General features: G+C 48.5%; 1 protein-coding gene across 2 annotated transcripts in view; it reads right to left on the bottom strand.

Moving 5' to 3' along the window:
- The window catches only part of LOC142574124 (uncharacterized), a 176687-nt gene that overhangs the window by 8047 nt on the left and 145602 nt on the right, over positions 1-23038 (bottom strand). For both annotated transcript variants that reach the window (XM_075683280.1, XM_075683281.1), the window contains exon 3: positions 19206-19471. In XM_075683280.1, coding sequence (XP_075539395.1) covers positions 19285-19471 — 187 coding nt within the window. In that variant the 3' untranslated portion in view covers positions 19206-19284. The remainder of the gene's footprint in view (positions 1-19205; positions 19472-23038) is intronic.

Raw genomic sequence — 23038 nt, 5'->3', positions numbered from 1 at the left:
CTCAGGATCGCTATTGCGGGGTAGGCGAAACAAAACGCCGCTGTCAAACAGAAAGATACGTTGATGCGTTGCTGGATATAACGCGTCCGGTGCAACTCGAGACAGGCTCGCATCCCGAAGTTATCGAGAGAGCAAACAAGAGTACAAACGGAGAAGCATAGAGAAGGGGCAAGCTTCCCCGCAGTATGCGTTTGTTTCTTTCAGTCACATCAAGCTTGCTTTTCTTTATTAGGATATAAAGTGGGTCAGCCTATATACGCAAAGCCGGCGAATAAAGGAAACATCCACGAAGATTTTCTCCAGTAACCCGCTGAGAAAGAAGTGGGCGACTGATGGGGTGAGCAGGAGGAAACTCATCATAAGCGACGACAGCATAGAGAAATGATAGCAAAAAAGAAAGAACGAAAAATAGAAAGGAAATGCGAACAATTGCAATCTTACCAGGAGATTGATGATGTTTTTCTTTTACGGAAATGTGCGCTAAAGTATATTGATTGTTTCATATAAAGAAGCGTGTATGCGTTATGGATGATGGGAAATAGGAGGCGATATCCGTTTTCGAAAGAAAGCATTGACATGTAAGAAAATATGCCTTGCACCCCCCCCCCGCTCGCACGCACGCACGCACGCACGCACGCACGCACGCGCGCGCGCGCGCAAGCTCACACACACACACACACACACACACACACACACACACACACACACACACACACACACACACACACACACACACACACACGCACACGCGCACGCACACGCACACGCACGCACACACACACGCACGCACACGCACACGCACGCACACGCACACGCACGCACACGCACGCGCTCGCACGAACGCGCACGCACTAACCGAAATAATAATAAATGCTACTATCACCTATCGAATGCCACGGGCAGACATAAAGCGAGAGTGCGAGAAAGACAATGCAAGAAATACCGGGATCGTCTCACACAACTCTTATAATGGGAAGGCGCATTCCGAATAAATATTGCGTAAAGACTGTGCGATCTACTGGTAGCTCCGGAGCAGCTGCTTTTCGGCGCAAACCGGGCGATGCCATCGCAACGGCATCGCATCGGCTGCACCGTATCACGGTCGGGCCGGCGGAGTAGCGTGGCTCAATTTGTCGCCCCATGGAGTTCGGACTGCAGCCACATTTCGGAATGTCCAGCCTCTATAGCCCGGCCTGCGTGCGGCGAGAAAGCAGTATTATTCTGCATAGCGCAAATTCATTTCGGCTTGCTGGAGCATTCAAGGTGGCGAAACTTCGGGGTGGAAAATGACTCCAGCGGTGCGGTTCGGTGCAATTAAGTAGTCTCGCGTTTCGCTATTTTTGCGGTATGGCTCTGCTATTGACTGCTTTGCGGCGTGATGAGTGAATAAAAAAAATTACAGGGTCTTTTAAGGTCTCTCTTAAGAGGTGAACGGTGAAAGCCTATAATCTTCCTTCACTTATCACCCGCCTCATTAGTAAGCGTTTCTAGTCATCTGTCATCAATTGTAGTCGTTACGATTCGTCGTTAGGCATATTGGTGATTAGTAGTCATTGCTAGTCATTACAAGTAACTTCAGTCATTATTAGTCATTACTGCTCACTAGTAATCATCTTTAGTCATTTGTAATCAATTATGGTCATTACAAGGCGTCGTTAGACATGTTGGTCATATGGTAGGGATCAGTTGCCATTACAAGTAATTTCACTCATTATTAGTCATAACTGGTCACTACTAAACATTTTTTAGTCATTTCTAATCAATTGTAGTCGTAACCAGTTGTCGTTAGACATCTTGGTCCTTTCATAGTCATTCCTAGTCACTACAAGTCTTTTCAGTCATTATTAGTCATTACTGCTCATTAGTAAGCATATTTAGCGATTTGTAATCAATTGTGGTCACTACAAGCCGTCGTTAGATATATTAGTCATTTCCGCGTCATTAGTATTCAGTACAAGTCATTAGCAGTCATTATTCGTCATTATGAACCTCTACCAATCACTATTATAATGTTACCATTCACTAACTGTCACTATCAATCATTTTTCATTCTTTAATCTGTCTTTAGTCTATCTTCATATGACGTGATAACGCTTCGGCAGACACTCCGGCGGTCAGGTCTGCTGACACAAACATCACCATCAGCGCAGAAAGGCTTTTTTCCTTAAAATTTTTGGGAATATTGCTAGCAACGCCTACTGGAGTACGAGCGCGGCAAGCGATAGAAAGAAAAAGAAAAAAAAGCAGGAATAAGGCACACGTGGACACGTACGAAAGTGTTCCCAATGTCGTAGTTGTTAGCGTAGCAGAATGAACGACTCTTCGCAATGTCTTTTATGTTCGCCGTAATTTTCAGGTTAGAACAATCTGACTTAAGAAGGGAGCTGACATTATCATTTTAAGAAATCACTAACTTCGATGCAAGGCTCTTGCATTGTTCCTTAAAAACAGTGCTTCTGTCGCTTTCAAAACGGAAATGCGGTTACCTAGATGGTATAGCGCCGTGTCGTCTGGTTACGATATGCTTTATTACTTGGCATTATAGACAACTGTGGCAAACGTCAGCGCCAGCGCGCCATGTAAAATTGGCGTTTGGGACACGCGCAGCACTTTTTCGCATTATACACAAGTACAATAAAGCCTATATCTATAAGATGTGGGGAAAGTAGCAAACGGAAATTGTACAATACACTCTCCCATAGTAACCCATGGCAGGAGTTACGAAATGCGCCGCAGAGGTGCCGCAGATTAATTTTGCCACGTTTGTTTCTTATATTTGCGCAGCCAAAACTGCGTACACGATAGGTTTCGCATCTTGGCCTCACACAGAATCTGTCCACCGAGGTCAGAACTCGAACACGCTACTTCGTGATCAACGACATTATTCAGCAGAAACTTCAGTAAATATAATTTTCCTCTTCTCCCAGTTATTACGCATACATTTCTGACAGTTATACGCTTTATTTTAGTTGGGCCCCTGCATACCGCGCAGTGGGTGCGCATTAAACAACCCCAGGGGGTCAAAAATGATTCGGGAGCCCCCCATGCAACACGGCCTGCCTCGAATTGCTATCGTGGTCTTGTCCCGTAAGATGACAGAACTTAATTGAACTTAGTAAATGCCATGTTAGGTATAGGTCACACCCCCCGAATGTCACATACTGTTTTACAAGTCACAGAATGATTCGGGGTGGGCGAATAGCAATTCTTGGCACCAACTCGAACATAAAATACTTTTCGAATAGTTTTCCGATAATAAGCAGGTAAACATAGGTAAATGACAGCACCATTAAAGACAAAGGACCACCATAATAAGCTGTCTGCTGCCTTTGTACTCCCGACCTACGTACTTCTGTTTGGGGCGCGGATCTTCCCGAGCGAAGCTTTTGCTCGAGTGTGTAAGGTAGTTGATAGAGGCAAGTAACTTCACATATATCGAATTACGAACATATTTTGCTCATGAATAACCCTGATAAAAATTGTTACGAAGAGCAAGAACTCAGCAATGCCGATTGCGAGCCGGCGTCTCGCACGAGACGAGATGGGAAGCCCATCAAGCTGTCTTGTACAGCGATACAGAAGGTAGATGCTTCATCACGCAACTGAAGCATTTTTCGACATAGTGAGCGCGTGTTTGCCGGCTTTTTACGCGCTTTAGATTAACTGCGGGCGCAAGTACACACCAAAAGTTATGATTCCGTGCTTGATGGACTTCACAGAAAGTAAAACAAAAGCCAAGAATCGCAACGTCTGTAGCGTCGGCCGAGACACGCCAAAAACGGTTTCTGCGACCGCCGTAAAAACGTCAGCCAGCTCTTCACACGTTCGACGAACGTGGGGCACATCGTTTTCGCTACCGCGCACGCGTTTACGAGATCGCCAATGAATGCGAGCTTCAGAACTATAGCTTCGCTCCAGAAGCGTGTCTTTTCTTTTCTCGGTGGAGTAGGGGTGGGGTGGATGTCCAGATAGCGGCCAGCTTCGAAGTAGGACAAGCCATGCAGCTCGATCACGCATCCAAGCGAGCTATAGCAGCAAACCACAACGAGAAACCGAAGCGCTCGCGCTGTATGGTCCGGCCCCAAAGGTTTACGAGGCCCTCGTCTCGACGGAATTATCGTTTTTCTATCGCGAACGTCTTAGCTGAAAACGTGCTTTTGTGTAATCTCTAGACGCGCAGCTTTTCAAAAGAAGAAGAAGAAGAAGAGTGAGGTAGTGCGAAGATAAAAGCTGGCACACGGCTGAACGTGACGGGCGCGCTAGCATTTGGAGCGCGCAGCAAGCGGCAGGCGCGACGGTGATGCGGGCTGCCGGTCTGATCGCGCCTTCACGGCTCCCAGGGGCGTCGCTGAGACCTGGACGACCGAGGTCAGACGGCAGCACCCTTCTTTGTTTCGGAGAGAGAGAGAGAGAGAGAGAGAAAGAGAGAGAGAGAGAGAGATGTAGCTAGTACCAGTCACCTCAACTGTGTGCCTCTGTTTGTAGCTTTGACTTCCTCTCAAATTTGGTATTTTATTTCCGCGAAAATCAGGCGCCGAGCGCAGCACTTACGTCCAGAGTTGTCATGCACGACTCTCCGAGGTGCGCTAAAGCACAACAGATGTGCGCTTCTCGTAACGACAGGCACCAAGTTACGCGCAGTTTTCACGTAGACGTATTTATAGGTGCGTGTTGTTACACGCGCTGCGGACGTAACGCAAGCGTGGACGGAGTTCTCGTCATTGCGTGTTTTGAAGGTACGTATCAACATTGTGCGCGTGACAAGGAGTGTGCGTGCTTCTGGGCAAGAAATGGGGCGCGGTAATGGCGAATATTCTTTTTTTTTGTCTCTCTCATTGGCGTCTGGCGTCTAGACAACCGGCTCTGCAACTGATGCGATCGCATACGACGGCTGGACATGGACACACATGGCTGAGATAGGCCATTCTGGCTTTGAGACCACGGATGTACCAGTCACGATCCTCAGGGGAAAGATAACGACCTCGATGGCCCTGCCCTGTTGCGCAGATGCCGAATGTATGCCGCAAGCAAGCCCGAAGGTTGCGCGCGTGTCCCCTTCATAGCTGTACATGGCGCGGCAGCTACCCATCATTTGTCACATAGACGAAATTATTGGCGACAAGGAAGCAGTCGCACCCATAATGGCCAGTAACCGCGCTGGAGGTACAGTGTTAGCAGATACGAACTTCTTTTTTCTCCATTTTATATGGTAGATTTTTGCGTTTGCGACATGTCATATTACAACAGCATTCCCAGCTTCGACATTAGAAGAAAAGGGCACTGAGGACAGTAAAATTCGCTAGTGGGAGGCAGAACGGCAATACCCGTATTTGTGCCGTGTAAGGCTCGCCCTCGTGGATCGCCTACGAAGATATTTTGGACTGCGAAAATTTGGAAAAAGAGTTTCATCAATCGTCACGTTTGGCTTATACTGAGCTGCGTGGTGGTTAACTTTCGCAAGTGGATGTTAAGCGGTTATGGCACGTACGCCCTTAAAATATTTATACCAGTTCACCGCATCAGGTGCGCAGGAAGGGATGACGGCCAGGTAGCATACCTCCAATTTTCATTTGGCCCACCCGCAAGTGTCCACTTGGCCCACACCCAAATTTCAAGTTGACCCACCTTTAAATTTCAAGTTGACCCACCTCCAAATTTCAAGTTGACCCAGTCCAAAACTTCAGTTGGCCCATCCTCACTTTAATGTGACCCAGGCCTACAACAGGTTTTACCATGCATTTTCTATGGAATCCTATGTATGCCTATAGGTATGCCTAAATCTTATTGTATGGATATTCTCTGATCAATTTCATTTCTTTACTTTTGGTTTCAATTATTCCTGATCACATATAAAGCTACCAATCATGTACAGTTACACTACCATAACGATTAAATGTCTTAACTTCGCGAATTCCGCATTTTTGTGCAGATACAAGCCATTACAATTTTCGCGTGTCGAACCGATTATGCTGTGCTACTCGCTTTAGAATACTTGCGCATTAAAAAAGGCAAAATAAGTGCGGGCATTAAACGAGTAAATGCGCTGGGTTGCAGCATAGGGGAAGCATACGCACACGACGTGTCGTGGAGAACTAGAAAAGGCCAGAAGCATGTATCTTGTGCCGTTGTCCTCTTGAAAGTCTAGGGTCGTTTCACTTTGAGTTTATCGTTAGACTTGTCGTCGAACGGGCTGCCAGGAGATGATTTAGATTCGTGTCTTGGCCAGAAGTCGTTTGTCTGCAAGCCGATGGCTTATCATCGAATGAGTTTGCAATTGACGCGCAACTATATGTGCGAGAAAAAGACCCCTTTATAATAACATTTAAGCTCCCCAATCGCTCGCCTATCAGTTACCATGCGAGGGGGAAACACGGCAATCGATGCTGTACTTCTGCGGCGCTGTCAATAGGGGAAGAAATTCCACTGGCGGTAGCGATCCCCTTCGAAATGGCAAATCTTTGTACAGAATGTAAAAAAGAAAATAGCTAGAAAAGTGTGGCAGACTCAACTATGGGCGACATCCACGTAATGCGAATCATTGAGCGAATTGTTGTAACCCGAGACGCCAACCCAAGTCAAGCTGGTGGGGCTCTCGCAGCCTGAGGCGCTTTTTGTCCTTTTGCTATTGCCTAGTTTCCTAAAACGTCAAACGAACGATCAAAGTAATTTTTTACCGAACGCTCTACTACCGCATCTTAGCCTCTAGGCGCATCAAGGCTCACCCGCAAAGCCCGCGAGGTCGGAATAGGCTGCCGCCAGAGCAAAACATGACGCTCACTTGGGGCGCTCTTCAAGACCTCGCGTCGACACCGTTCACATTCAACGTGCTTCGCGGTTGTGCCGTGGGCTGTCGTCCACTGAAGCATCAGCGTCCACGCTGTTAGTCCTTTCTGCACGCGTTGTAAGGGTCCTCGTGCGCTATACCGCAGTGGGTAAATGGCGTTCGGGGGGTGCACTAATCATTGTCTGCCGACCTGCAGTACAATGTCTGCCTGCAGCTAGCGAGAAGCCTTCTTCCGGAGTTTGTTCACGGCCGGCAAACATCCAGAGGTGATGCCTCGCAAACAGCGTGCACACTGAATGCGCCGATAAAATGAAAGAGGTAATACCTCAGATGCCGGTGAGAAGCGCACAACCACGATCTCTCAATCCGTTGCGGCCTACCGGCGTTTTCTAGATGACTCCTCAAAAAGATTTCGAGGCACCCGCGTTTATTTTGGTCGATACTAACTCGAAACACAGATCCGAAATCTGAGAATGAACTTTTGGTGAGCTGGTCTATCACACTGGAGAGCGTGATTATATTATGTTGAAGCGAGAAGTTACCCATAGTGACTATGCCGTTCAGCTGCCCAGCACAATTTTGAGGGCTTGATTTCCGGCTGTGGTGCCGCATTTCGATAGGGCTGGAATACAAAAAAAAAAAAAAGATGACAGACCATTACGATATCCTCTAATGCGAAATTTGAGCGCAGCTGTTTGGGTGTTTACAAGTAGCTATATACTGAGACCAAGAATTTGATTCCGAACGGCCGGGTCTTCTCGCTAGTGGAGCTGAGCCTCAGCTCGGGCAGGTCGTTTAGCGGTAGCGGCAGACGAAGCACTTGCCCTGGTTGCGTCACTCATTGTTCAGAAAGAAGGCGCAAACACCAGAACGCGTGAATCGCGCGAAGCGCATTCTCTTACTGCGGCGGCAACGCAGGCGAAGTAATGCTTGCGAAGCCGGTTCGAAGCCCACGCAAGCGCTTTGTTTCCATATATGGTATGGGCGGACACGCTCGCCGCACGCCTTAGTATTGACGTCATCGGTGACCGGCTGATGGCGCCAAGGAGGCTACTGTTACGTTTCGCCTACGACGCGCGGTTTAGCCGGCGCGACTGCAACAAAGCGGCAGACATTTTGGCCCGTTCGGCGTCGCCGCTACGCTCCCCGCCAAGCGCGTCCAGGCATGTTCCGATGCCACGTGTCTTCATGTGCGTGTGTGAGTGTATGTGCCATTGTGCCCGACTGGAGGCGCTACGAGAATAGAAGTCACCTTCTCCTCCCAGCCATTGTGCCCGACCAGAGGCGCTACGAGAGTAGAAGTTACCTTCTCCTCCCAGTCATTGTGCCCGACCAGAGGCGCTACGAGAGTAGAAGTTACCTTCTCCTCCCAGTCATTGTGCCCGACCAGAGGCGCTACGAGAGTAGAGGTTACCTTCTCCTCCCAGTCTTTGTGCCCGACCAACGGCGCTACGACAGTATGCGTCACCTTATCCCATTGTACAATCACGTGCTCGTCTATTGAGGGGTTCCTTCTTGCCCTCAACTGCGAGAGTATAAAAACAGCTGCCCCGGACGCCAAAAAGAGGGCTCCGATTTCTTCTGTTGAGTAAAGTGCACTTCCGTCTCTCTACTTCGGTCAACCTGACCGCCAACTCTTTGCGATGTTAAAATAAACAAGTTGTTTTGTTGTTACCAGTCGACTCATGCTTTGCCGGGACCTTCGGATGCTTCCAGTTGTACCCCAGGCCGCCAGGCCAACGCTACCCTTGGGGCTTGCGACCCAGGTACAACCACGGGCGTCAGCGCCGAGTTCCCAACCGATCGCACCAGCGGTGCGACCACAACAACCGTTGCCATCGGTGGGGTTGTGGGGTTCCAAACAACTGTCTGCCAGCGGTGAGATCGCGACAACGGAGGCCAGCAGCGAAGAGATGCAGTTGACTGTATGCTGAACAGCTCAACGACGACCCGGGAGCAGTGCAACGAGCCCTGTGTGATGACTGGTTGCCTGCAGCGGAACGACTGCGCTGAATTCCTGCCTGCGAGGTTTGGTGAGTGCGGGACTTTCTTCTTCTGAGCTTTGCCAGGCTTTTGTTAGTGTTAGAAACAGAGCTGGTAATTGTGGTTGTCGTTGCTGCCGGGTTAGTTTGCGGCAAGACAATAGTAGGCAGTAGAGAAAGCAGCATTCAGAGCAGCCATGGATTTGAAGTCGTTGCGCAAACCGAAATTGTTGGAGCTTGCAAGAGAGTTGGGTCTGGATGTCTCAGACAAACTCAGAAAACCAGAACTGCTAAAGGCTATTCTTGAGTTAGAGGCTGAGGATGACGAGCTGTCGGAATGCCTTGAGACCATTGAGGAAAGGGAGACGGCAAAAAGACAGGAGCGCGAAATTAAAGAACAGAAAGAAAAAGAAGAGCGTGAACGTAAAGAACAGAAAGAGCGAGAGCAACAAGAGAAAAAAGAAGAGCGTGACCGTCAACACGCTTTGGAAATGAAGCGTCTCGAGATAGAGATGGAACGCGCTCGTAATGGAAGTCAGGCACACGGTGCAGGAGAACGCGTATTGTTCAAAATGACTGACCTGATGCGGCCGTTTAAGCTTGGAGAGGACATTGGTTTGTTCCTGGTTAACTTTGAGCGAACGTGCGAGAAGCAGGGGTTCTCTCGGGAAACGTGGCCACAGCGCTTGCTCACTTTGTTACCCGGCGAGGCGGCCGACGTAGTCGCTCGCTTGGATAGAGAGGAGGCAGAGGATTTCGACAAAGTGAAATCGAGTCTGCTAAAAAAGTACAGGCTGTCAGCGGAGGCGTTCCGTCGGAAGTTTCGGGAAAGTGAGAAAGGCAAGAATGAGTCATATACAGAGTTTGCCTACAAGCTAATGTCAAACATGCAGGAGTGGCTCAAGGAAGAGAAAGCGTTTGGTGACCACGATAAAGTTCTGCAGTGTTTCGGGCTAGAACAGTTTCATAGTCGGTTACCTGAGAACGTGCGGTACTGGGTCTTGGATAGGCCAGACGTTTGTACGGTGGCTAAAGCCGCTGAGCTAGCCGAGGAGTTTGTGATGCGTCGGGCTCGCGGAGCTAAGGACGGTCAAAAGGGTGAATTTGGCTCGAAGTTTGAGAGGCCGAAATTCACGCCCATGAGATTAAAGGGGGACACGCGTAGTGAGGATGCGAGTGAAAGCAGTCCGACCAAACGTAAAGAGACGGCGGCAGCCAAACGCAGAAAGCGGTTCGAGATGAGGCGAGCGCGCGTTTGTTATACGTGCCAGAAGCCGGGTCACTTTTCGGCGCAGTGTCCGGAAACAACACCAAAAGTTGTGTTTTTTTCATTATGCAGCACTGACGAGAACATGAAGCTTCTCGAGCCTTACATGCGAGACCTCCTCGTGAACGGGAAAGAGTGCCGAGTGCTTCGCGATTCCGCAGCTACAATGGATGTAGTTCACCCGTCTTACGTAGAACCCCATATGTTCACGGGCGAGTGCGCATGGATCAAGCAAGCCGTGGAGGCTCATAGCGTGTGTCTGCCAGTAGCAAAGGTGCTTATTGAAGGACCTTTCGGAGCGCTTGAGACGGAGGCGGCAATGTCATCTATGCTGCCCCCCCAGTACCCGTACCTATTTTCAAACAGGTCCGATCACCTCCTGCGCGAGAAGGGGCTTTTGTTTGGTGAAGCTAGTGTTCAGGCCTTAACCAGATCGAAGGTTCGGGAGCTCGCTGCAAAGGCGGTAGTTGCGGGGCCGACGTTATCGAACAATGAAAAAGGGTCAGAGGCGCAGCAAGCTGATATTCAGAGCACGCCCGAACTGAATAAACTTGAGTCTGTAGCGTTAAAGGCACCAGATACTGGAGAGGAAATTCCCGACACGGGAAAGTTAGAAGAGCTATCTACAGATTTGCTCATCGCGCCTACGTCAGACGGACTTGATAGGTTGCTAAAAGTCAGCCGGTCGGCTTTGATAGCCGAGCAAAAGAAGGATGGCAGCCTAGAAAACGTGCGCTGCAATGTCAAGGAAGGTATCGCCAGGAAAAATGCGCGTTTTGTGGAAAGAGGTGGAGTCCTGTACCGGAAGTATCTAGACCGCAGAGGAGTGGAGTTCGATCAGCTGATCGTTCCTCAATGCTATCGTCAGGATCTGTTGCGCTTGTCGCATGGGGGTTCGTGGTCCGGACACCTAGGAGTTAAGAAAACTAAGGACCGTCTCTTGCAAGAGTACTATTGGCCAGGGTGTTTTCGGGACGCAGACCATTTCGTGAGGACATGTGACACTTGTCAGCGGGTGGGCAAACCAGGGGACAAATCAAGGGCGCCGTTGAAATTGGTACCTATCATTACGGAGCCTTTTAGACGGCTCGTTATTGATACAGTGGGACCTCTGCCGGTAACAGCCACGGGGTACAGACACATTTTGACTGTGATCTGCCCAGCGACAAAGTTCCCTGAAGCAGTGCCGCTTAAAGAACTCAGCTCAGTTGAGATAGTCAATGCACTACTGTCCATATTTGCGCGAGTTGGTTTTCCTGCGGAAATCCAATCAGATCAGGGCACAGTGTTTACTAGCGCTTTGACGACAACTTTTCTCGAAAGGTGTGGGGTAAAGCTGCTACACAGCTCAGTGTACCACCCACAGTCGAATTCCGTTGAGAAGCTCCACTCCGTGATGAAGCGCGTGTTGAGAGCATTGTGTTTTGAACATCGAACTGACTGGGAGCTGTGTCTGCCTGGGGTGATGTTTGCATTAAGGACCGCGCCGCATGCAGCTACGGGGTTTTCGCCAGCTGAGCTGGTGTACGGTCGCTCGCTTCGGTCTCCGCTTCGCATGCTTCGAGAATAGTGGGAAGGCAGGGGCGACGACCCAGTCGTGGTGGAGTACGTGCTTAAGCTCCTCGAACGCTTAAGAAGGGCACAGGAGTTGTCAGGTGAAGCAATGGCAAAGGCCCAGCAGAGGGCCAAGGTTTATTATGATCGGACAGCCAGGGCCCGTCGTTTTGAGGTGGGCGATGAGGTCATGATATTGCGCACATCGCTAAACAACAAACTAGACGTGCAGTGGGAGGGCCCAGCACGAATTGTTCAGAAACTGTCGGACGTTAACTACGTGGTAAGTCTGCCAGGAAAGCGGAAAGCACAGCAAGTTTACCACTGTAATCTGCTCAAACCTTATAGACAAAGGGAAGCAGTGGTGTGCATGATGGTAAACGTTCCTGAAGAGCTTCCGGTCGAGCTTCCGGGACTAGGCTCAGTGACGAACAGGGAAGACACCGGTCAAGTCATTAGTGACCTTATCAGTAAAGCACCGCTGTCGCCTGAGCAGAAAACCGAACTACACCAGCTATTACAAGAGTTTCAAGGTCTGTTCTCTGAGAGGCCTGGTAGGACTTCTGTACTTACTCATGATATAGAACTTACCTCCCCAGAGCCAGTACGATCCAAGGCGTATCGAGTGTCACCCCGCCAGAACGATATTATGGAGGCTGAGGTAAAGAAAATGCTACAGCTCGGTGTTATTGAGGCAGGTGAGAGTGATTATACCTCCCCTTTGATTTTAGTTGAGGTACCGGGCAAGGAACCTCGTCCTTGCGTCGACTACCGCAGGCTTAATTCCATCACTAAGGATCAAATTTATCCGATCCCTAACATCGAGGAGCGCCTTGAGAAAGTTAGTAGCGCTCAGTTTATTTCCACCCTAGATCTTGTCAGGGGTTATTGGCAGGTTCCACTTACAGAAGAGGCTAGTAGGTATGCGGCGTTCATTTCACCAATGGGAACATTCCGTCCTAAAGTATTGAGTTTTGGTTTGAAGAACGCGCCATACTGTTTTTCAAGCCTCATGGATAAAGTGTTGCGGGGACAGCAAGAATTCGCTTTACCGTATCTAGACGACGTAGCGATATTCTCCGCATCCTGGTCTGAGCATATGGCACACTTGCGGGCAGTGCTAACCCGCCTGCGCGAAGCGGGCTTGACAGTAAAGGCTCCTAAGTGCCAGTTAGCACAGGCCGAGGTTGTCTACCTCGGTCACGTGATTGGTCAGGGTCGTCGCCGCCCCTCTGAAATAAAGGTGGCCGCTGTGCGAGACTTCCCGCAACCGCGCACGAAGACCGATATTCGGTCGTTCTTAGGTGTCGCCGGCTACTATCAGAGGTACATCCCCAGGTACTCTGATATCGCGGCTCCCCTGACGGATGCTCTAAGAAAGACAGAGCCTCAAACAGTCGTCTGGGACGAGACAAAGGAAAGAGCTTTTAGCGCCCTAAAGAGTGCCCTTACAAGCCAGCCTGTGCTACGATCGCCAGACTATACAAAAGGGTTCGTTGTTCAGTGCGATGCTAGTGAGCGAGGCATGGGCGTTGTACTGTGCCAACGGGAAAAGGGAGAAGTAGAACACCCCGTCCTGTATGCTAGTCGTAAGCTGACCAGTCGTGAGCAGGCGTATAGCGCCACCGAGAAAGAGTGTGCGTGTCTCGTGTGGGCCGTTCAGAAATTGTCATGCTATCTAGCCGGCTCAAGGTTTATCATTGAGACGGATCACTGCCCTCTCCAATGGCTGCAGACCATCTCTCCCAAAAATGGCCGCCTCCTGCGCTGGAGCCTCGCTTTGCAACAATATTCCTTTGAGGTGCGTTACAAAAAGGGGAGTCTCAACGGTAACGCCGATGGCTTAAGTCGAAGCCCCTAACGTAGGAATCAGCCTCAAAAATTGTTTGTTACTGATGTTTTTCTCCCTGAGGCAGGATTTTTTTAACATATTGCTTTTGTTTAGTGTTTCAAAGTGATGATATGCTTTCTAGTGCAATTTTCCAATTTGTGGACGCGTTCTGAGTGATGCTAGACTACTGTAAGGAACTAGGCAGTGGTATAAAAAGGGGAAAGAGCCTGGCGGGGCTTAGTGAGGGTTGTGCCGTGCTTGCTGACTGAGCGGTTGAGTTTCAGCGTAGTTCTAACGCTTGCCGGGAACGAGAACAAAAATGTGAACTCTCCCGAAGTCACTTTGCAGTGTCCCGTGCGAACCTGAACGAGAGAACGAGGCCTTCTCTGTGCGCTGCGCTCAAGAAACGTCGAGGGACGCCCAACTTCGGTTATGAGCATCATCGAGCGACATCCCTCCGGACAGCGGATGCAGTCCCCTGTCCATCGGAATCTCCTTCCCCCGGCGGGGCGGTCTGTTACGTTTCGCCTACGACGCGCGGTTTAGCCGGCGCGACTGCAACAAAGCGGCAGACATTTTGGCCCGTTCGGCGTCGCCGCTACGCTCCCCGCCAAGCGCGTCCAGGCATGTTCCGATGCCACGTGTCTTCATGTGCGTGTGTGAGTGTATGTGCCATTGTGCCCGACTGGAGGCGCTACGAGAATAGAAGTCACCTTCTCCTCCCAGCCATTGTGCCCGACCAGAGGCGCTACGAGAGTAGAAGTTACCTTCTCCTCCCAGTCATTGTGCCCGACCAGAGGCGCTACGAGAGTAGAAGTTACCTTCTCCTCCCAGTCATTGTGCCCGACCAGAGGCGCTACGAGAGTAGAGGTTACCTTCTCCTCCCAGTCTTTGTGCCCGACCAACGGCGCTACGACAGTATGCGTCACCTTATCCCATTGTACAATCACGTGCTCGTCTATTGAGGGGTTCCTTCTTGCCCTCAACTGCGAGAGTATAAAAACAGCTGCCCCGGACGCCAAAAAGAGGGCTCCGATTTCTTCTGTTGAGTAAAGTGCACTCCCGTCTCTCTACTTCGGTCAACCTGACCGCCAACTCTTTGCGATGTTAAAATAAACAAGTTGTTTTGTTGTTACCAGTCGACTCATGCTTTGCCGGGACCTTCGGATGCTTCCAGTTGTACCCCAGGCCGCCAGGCCAACGCTACCCTTGGGGCTTGCGACCCAGGTACAACCACGGGCGTCAGCGCCGAGTTCCCAACCGATCGCACCAGCGGTGCGACCACAACAACCGTTGCCATCGGTGGGGTTCCAAACACTACATACTTAAACTTGTGGAGTTGCAGTCCCAGCCGCCGCCTACAGCAGCCAGTGAAGCCACCGGCGGCCATATTGCTCGAGGACAAAAAGAACGCGGCTCCATCAATGGCGACCATGGTACACGCGTGTCACGCCCTCAGCTTCCGGTTGCGCGATGAAACGTAAGATTAAACACCCTAAAAATATATAAACCACCAGTTAGGTGTGCTGCTGTTGTCGAAAAAAAAAGCTCCTGTGTCAATTTATAGCCGCGGCCTTTGAGTAAAGCTATCGGCGGCACTCTTCGCCAATCGCACTTCCTCTCTCTGTTAAATTACGAACGGTCTATTCGTACACACTAAGCTTGTGTGATGTCAGTGCTATATGAACATTCCTCAAAGTGTAACAACTAAACGAGGTGAAAAATTATCAGACACCTTGCATAAAGACTGAATACACTTCCCATCCGTCAACCTGTGACTCAATGGTGCCACTGGACCATTTCATCTTTCGTGAGCGCTGTCACGTGGTTGCTGACATGTCCACAAACTGTACTGAATAGTTTATATATGCTGCGGGTAGTTACAAAAGACATTCTTTATAAATACAGCCCTTGCTTAAAACGCAATACTATATTACCGTATTAACACGAGTATAATGCGAGATTTATTTCGAAATTTCTGACCTCAGAACACGCCTTGGGGTGTATGCGGGTTCATATAAGGCGAACATAACGCGGCTACTTTCTTTTATTGACGTGATAAATATATCAGTACTTGACCTTTCAAGTTATCTTGCGGCGGCACTTTATAGTAACTGTAAGTAAAGCCCTCAGACCATCCGCTTTTGAGCGTTGTTTCCCGTTTCTATAGTAATAATCCCTGTTTGTATGGCAAGTTTACTATAGTATATTTTTTCCAATAGACCAAAAGCCCCCTTGTATTACATTCGAGGTCACGTTATTTATGTTTACCTTTAATTACTTTTCAACCTAGTACACAATATTACGAGCTGGCTTGCACAAGGCGCCATTAGCTATATATGTGTTTAGCATCCTGACAACCTTGATATTCATATGCTGAAGATTGAGCTTGCGTCATGAACTTCACCGTAGACGTTGTCCTATATTTCGCATCTGCTCAAAAAATATTATACCACGCTACCATCCCATCCAGAAAGTGTTATTTTAACGCACGCGTCGACTAAACCATATCAGTCAGAAATGCTACACAGCAGAAAAGATATACAATTGACACCTAAACCTCTGCGATTCAAAATATTCACGTAGAAGATCAATTTGGAAATCAGGTTATGAATTCAATAATTTTAATTATTACAATCTCGAAAGCAGTGTTCACACTTTTTCTTCACAGTTCGCTGGTTTAGTTTATTAGTGATGTGATGTATTCAAAACGTTGAATAGCATTCTGAAACATTCTTATAGTAGGGCTCTCACTCTTGTGTTCAAGCCCAGCTTCTAGAAAAAAATTCCTTGCTGGACGAATTGGCGCAAATTAATAAACAAGAAGCCTACGAAACCTGAAGAGGCGTGCGCAAGAGAAGTGGTCAGAACGAGCGCTGAACTTGCAACTGTTCACTTGTAAGTCCAGCGCTCATCCCGTCCACGTCTTATCCCGTGTATGCGCATGCTTCGGCGGCTTCCTCCTAAAGCAAGGGCGCCGAGCGGTACAAATCAGATTACGTCGTCGTAAAAGCAAGCACACGACGGTCCCGAGCAGGTGATGGCAATTTATGTTGCAAGTAGAGTATACTTATTTTAGTACATTCTAGTTACAAGTGAAACAATACACCCGGCGTCGCCTGTACGCGGCTGGTGCATATATGGCGTCCTGAGGTGTTGTAATGCCCTCGGAAAGTGTGCCACAATAATTTAAACACTGTTCCAACAGTGCACGACCTATAAGCCCGAGGAATATACCATGAGCTCTGTAACGGCCACTACGGCGGTTCGGGCTTCTTGCCTCGATCAAGGCGGTGGTGACTGGCTTCACTTTTGGAGATACACCTCAACACCAGAAGTGTGAGCATATAACCTACTCGGACGGCGCCCGCTACTGTAGAGCCATACCGTGGCGCGTCGCAGTCGTGAAGCATGTCTCAAACCACCCTCCGGTTTTCTCCTCACCCTTTCGTCATACTCTCCTCCTCCACTTTCCTCCTCATGCTTCCGCGGTACCCTCCTCCTCAGCTTTCCTTCTCGCGCTCTCTTCACTTTCGCCGTCCATCATTTGCTGTGCTCCGCGTTCGCTTTCTTTTTTCGTCCTTCGGTGGGCTCGTTCGTTCTGCCATAGCGCCGACGCTGAGGCCAACGCTCACTGCAGGAACGGGTGCCTAAGCGCTGCGTCTAAAAACTCGGATCGTCAAGATTCATACGCTTTTTCCCACTGGGGCGTTCATCATAATCAAAACATGGTTGTGGCACGTAAACTCTTGAATTTACTTTCAGTTTTGTTTTGAAAAGATTGAAATATTCCTGGACAAATGGTTTATCTAGCAGCCGCCCCAAGAAGCACAACGATATCTTTAAAGATGTCCTTGACCAGAAAATTGCATAATGAGGTTGCTTGCCAGCATAGCGTTTCCTGTCGAAATTTTACTGATAGAAGGAACCAAATGTGGAAAGCATGACAGATCGGTAAATGATAGGCTTACATTAGGAGATAAGAGAGATAAAGAAAGACATCAGTGTGAATTTTAGAGGAAGAAAGCGAGTATGTAAATTTCTAGTTGACATTAAACGAAAAAACTCGACTTCGGGAAACCATGCGCGCGTGGAGTAAGCATCTGTCGTATTGGTGTAAACGGGTGCCAAGATAACAGAAACGCCACTGAGAGCCGCAAAAGATTATGTCGAGTAATGAAGTTTGGAAATTCGGACGCATAGTATGGGGTAAGGCAGGAGAAAATGGAGATTGTTGGGAGTGATCTTCGCCCTGCAGTGAACATAATAATTGCCTTGTGATGACGAAATTAAACGTTGCCCTTCATGCTGCGACTATGGTAGTGGTAACCCAAACCATGCTATGGAGTTCAACGATTTACGAACTTGGCATGGCAGCTGCAGGAAAGGAACTAGTGCGCACATGCAAGTAAGGGACCCATGACATAATCAAATAAATAAATATTGTTTTGGAAGTACTACACATCACCGCGAATGCTGCCCCTTGAATATGTCTTCTCAAGGATTCCCTGCGATCCAGCAGCAGTAGCCATAAAGTAGAATCTCGGTAGGCCTAACTAGCTTATATTGAACGTTTGCGTAATCGAATCAAGAGGCTCTAAATTGGTTACAGTTTATTTGGGCAATGAAAAAAAAATAACTTTCATTAATCAGAACCAAATCTCTTGCAATTCTCTGCAAACAGATCCACAGAAGCATGCTCTGAAAAATTTCGAAGAGATAGACAGCATCTGAAATATACTTCTTGCGACACCCGTCTTCTAGCCAGAAAGTCACCCTTAAGAAAACGGTGACAAACACTCAAGCGGGCAAAATTTTGATAGATTTTTCATACACATCTGTACAGACATGAATAGCTTCGCGGCACCGCCACTCGCCCCATAAATGACCAAAATGGCGGCAAACGAAAGTTCGGAGGCTTCACATGGTGCCGCTCAGCAATGTGGACTCCCCGGCACGACAGTGTGTTATTCGACCAACGACTGGAGCAGTAAAAGATATGCGTCTGTTTTGATGTGCCGCTGGTGCCTCCACAAAACGTGAAGTAGAGAAAGCTGGTAATCCAGTAGCCGTACACCAAGCCTAAAAGACGGGAAAAAGGAGATGCTAAATTCAGTTCTTTACGTTTCACATATCTAAAAGTGCTAACAGCGCTTTGAATCTTTGAACGTAAGCCTCAGTAAGCCAAATGTTCGGTAATCGGAACGTATTTCTCCTGTCGCATGAGGTTCCGCTGAACAAGATTCAAATGTATAATCAAAGAGGGGTTGCGCCTAAAGCTACATAAACGGCTAATATTTAAATAAGTCATTTCCCATCCCTGAGCAGGGGGCCAAATTGGCATCCAACTTTCGGGAGAGAAGCTGGCAATACGAAGGACTGCTTAGCCACTTAAGTCTACGTCCGGCTCGTGTATTTTAGATGAAGGAGGAAGAGGGAGGGAGACAGGGGAAAGACAGGAAGGTCAGGCAGACGGGCTTCTCGTTTGCTTCCTACGCATGTAGGGGGAATGTGGTTAAGGAGAAGATGCTCCTAAGCGACTGTCATTGTAACGGCATTATGTTTTTTACTGACTGTACAAGCAGAGAGGCTTGCCAAGTCACAGTACCAGCGCGATAGAGACGGGACACAGAGAAAAGACGCATACTCCCGAAAACGCTGCACTACAACTGTGTTCTCTGCGTCTTCTCTGTTTTATGGCACTAGTAAGATTAGTCAATAGCCCATAGACCAACTAGCCCGTTCAAGATCGCTGGTTACGGATGAATAACACCGGTGGGTACGCACCTAAGATGATGGGCAGGTGGCAGAGACTGCGGGGTAGACTGTGGTGAAGTGGAGGGAAAATCTTGCCGGTTTCGGGCGCTCACTCTTCCCGGGCCGAGCGCTTGTAGAAGCCCTCGAAACCGGTCCGATCGATCTCGTCGAAGTTGCGCTTGTAGAAGCCCGGCCATCCGGCGTGGTCGATCTCGTCGAACTCGCCGTGGCCGTAGCCACGCTTGTGCAGGCCACCCTGGTCGCCGCCGAACGTCAGACCGCTTAGGGAGTCGAACCTGCAAAACCGGGTGGCGTATACGTGTTCAATTGTGCAGATCTTCGCATTCTATGCGGTGTGTTGCGACCTCAAAAACAGCGTTTGACATCTCCTACAAGTGAATTCTTGCATTGATTTAGTCAGTCACAAAGCATTCACGGTTGGTGCGGTCAGCACGAAGCTCTTCTACCTTTTCCAAATACTCGCCGACATCTTACACACTAATCATCATCTAAGACCAAACTTTAATTTTTTTTGTTATTTAGAAAGGAATACGGCAAGCGCGCCCTCAAAAACTTCAGTGATTGAGCGATCTTTCATATCAGTGGTATGTATAGTTGGTGATGATATGCTTATGTGTTACTATGATAATTCTTATATTTGCAGTATCCGCGTGTCATATCCCTATAACAGCCGTGAATCGCGATCACGTATGGTTTCGAGGCAGAAACACGGATTGCCAATCTTGCTGACAACCATAATGACGCAGTATACCAGGACACAGTACATGCTTCCTGCACGCCCAGTACATACTCCGTATCAACTACCACTACCCCAAGTATTTTTGCTGCAACTTCGTTGCAACGCTATACCAGGCACGTAACCAGTACTTTTTTTTCGGGGGAGGGGAGGGGCACAACCCAAGGTAACTTTTCTACAAAAATGAGGGGGGGGGGACCTTTACTAGTACAAACGTAAATAAAGCCTACCGTTTGTCATAAAGACGCGTAAACCTGCTAAAGAGAAATTAAATAAGGGGTATCTCAAAGGTGCGCCCGTGAGATACACGTCTCCTTTACCTGACAAACATGGAATCACATCAAATGCACTCGCGCAGGAAAAAAGCGCAGGAAGAACATTGCGAAGGATAAGTAAACAAGCAAAAGTCTAAAACAACAATTTCTAGTAGCGTTTGTTGAATTACGTCTCGAATAAATATAATGAAATATATATTGGTCGGACAATCACAGCTCCTTAGAATGGCTCGTTTGCTCTATCAGGTGCCAAAATCAAATCGTATTGTTATTTGGGAAGTTGCGTAACGATGTATGGCCACAGGTCCCGTACAACCGCGTAGAGCGCCGGACGCTACGGTTCTAGACGTACTGCACCAACCGCGGAAGGTGAGAAAAACACCCACATTCGCACAGCAGAGAAGTGACTACGTCAGGCGGCTGGACTGATAACTGCAGAAGCGTCATTCAAAGCACACGGAATCATTGTCCGCTTCCGGCGGCATTTTCTCGACCTCTTTTCTTAAATAAAAAAGGTCTTGACCCATAAATCTTTTCCCAAACAACGGTTAACTTTGTTAATTTCGATTTTTATTCCTGCATGGCTGTTGCCTCGGCTCTCTCCCTTAATAGATCGCTAGATTTCTGAACTCCTTGCGATTCTTGTTTACAGTTTCCAATTTGCGCAAAAAAGGCTGTACAATTATATAGGCAAAATCCAGACGAGGTAACGGGTGACATTCATATTGCTTATGGGTTTAACAGTTATTGCAGGGTTTGCCGACGGACTCTGTTTCGCATGGTCTTATTTTCCACCTTATCTTACCCATATCTTGGGTATGTGGTTCCGAGGATGTGCCAGCGTCGCGGCGATCCGTCACTCGAGGAATCAATGAGGCAGAAGGAAAAGTTAAACATAACTGGCGTTTCATCCGGCCGCAACTCGTTCCACGAACATAGAAACCAGCTATACGAACCGAACCCCTTTCCTGGTCCCTGGATGGGTCTAAACAAAGAAGGTTGAACTAACGAAGCAACAGCGATGCGCGTGACCGTTGCAATAGAAGGTGACAACTGAACACATCTCAAGTTAATCGCGCAGGCACCGAATCGATGAGAAAACTTCCCTTCACACCCGAGGAGATGCCCATAACTACTGCCATCCAAATGGAGTGAAAAAGGCAGCTAACTATTGACCACCGAATAGCTGTCAAGTCTCAAGCTTTATTTGGTGGGGCTTTAGGAATGTGTGTGAGGATTGGTGGCGTGCATGGGCAGGGGGGTGCGACGTATGCCCCTCAAATTCGGAGGCAGGCCTGGCCCGGGCTACACCCCCCTGGGTACGGGCCTGGGCTATACATTAGGCGGGTGCGCTCGTTGTGCAGGTGCCTGTTTGGGAAGGGACGCTATGACTTTGCTAAATTTAAGGCTACATACCATGCATGTCACCTTGCAAATCTATTCCGTAAGATAGGCTATGAATGGGCACATACCGAAATCACGTATGCAGTGCCAAAATTGTCCGTTCGGGCTGGCACTCCGTGACACAAGCTGTCTATTAGTTAAGACAGCAGCGCCGCAAGCTAGTAGACAACTTGTGTCGCTGGGGCAGACAAGAGGTCAGATTTATAACGCAAACAGGATGAAGTTCCCAAGGAATGCTGAACACATTAGAAAAAAAAATGCGTGGAAGTGGTAGGGAAGCGAAGAATGGTGAGGGAGAAATTTTCCTGATAGCAAGGAGCTAAGGAAAATAATTCGCGATACATGCTCACGCTCATTTCCTAGCAAGCAGGTACCAGTCATGCTGCAAACGGAAGCATAGTTATTCTAAATCTGATAGTACATGAGCGACTGTCGTATCTGCATGTGAAATATATTGACCAAGTAGCTAATTGCGCTAATGGGGCTCAGCCATTCTCAGTGACTAGGCTGAACCAATCGTCCTGCAATCAAGAGCTAGCACCACCAAGTTCATGAACTCCTGCGCGACGACGTCAACGGTTTAAGGATTTTCAGGTCGTTGCACCGCGCTTGGTATCCTCAGCCAAGAAAAAGCTCGACTATGGTCCGCTATGGTCCGCGCTATGCGACTCGAAAACAGCGCTGCACTCTTTACCCTCATACTTGCGTCACGCACAGCACAAGCAACTGGTATTCGGAGTTAGAGCCTATATGTACTTTACCCTAAAAAAAGAAAAGAAAACGTCATTCGAAACGAAGACGTACACTGATATACACTAATGGATTTGACAAAAGTGTAACGGCTACTCGGCGTATTCACCCTGTGTGCCGTTCAGCTGTGCAGTGAGGTTCTCGTGAAGCTGGCGACACATCGCTGCTCTCTAAGCACAGTAAAAGAGCCCTTTTATTACGCAGAACGTTGCAACTTACTAAATAACTTAGGAACTCTGTTAAATAGCTTGAGTAAGCCTGCTGGTAGCAGGCATAATTGACCGCGTACTACTGGCAAATAGCGTACATTTAATTGCACCACTTCCCTCGAACATCCCCATCCCTATTTGTTCCTAAACTTGGTAAATATTTAAAGGGACCCTCAAGCCAAAAACTAAGCCGTCATGGACTGTTTAAATACCATACCAGAAATCTCGCAACGCTTGTTTCGTGCCAAGAAAAAACTTATTTTAAGAAGATTGCATCTGAAGGTTTCGAATACATTTTTCGAAATGCAGATATTCTGACACATAACCGGAGGAGTGGTGACGCTGCATACGCCATCACCGCCCTTTGCTGCCGCCAAGACAGAGCGGTGCATTCTCCGCTGGAGCTGCTTTTTGGTCAAGTGGCGCAGACCGTTCGGGCATCCCGCGACACCACATGGAAGTTGATTT

This window comes from Dermacentor variabilis, chromosome 3 (assembly GCF_050947875.1).
Source record: "Dermacentor variabilis isolate Ectoservices chromosome 3, ASM5094787v1, whole genome shotgun sequence".
NCBI lineage: Eukaryota > Metazoa > Arthropoda > Arachnida > Ixodida > Ixodidae > Dermacentor > Dermacentor variabilis.
This window is presented reverse-complemented; position numbering and strand designations above follow the sequence as displayed.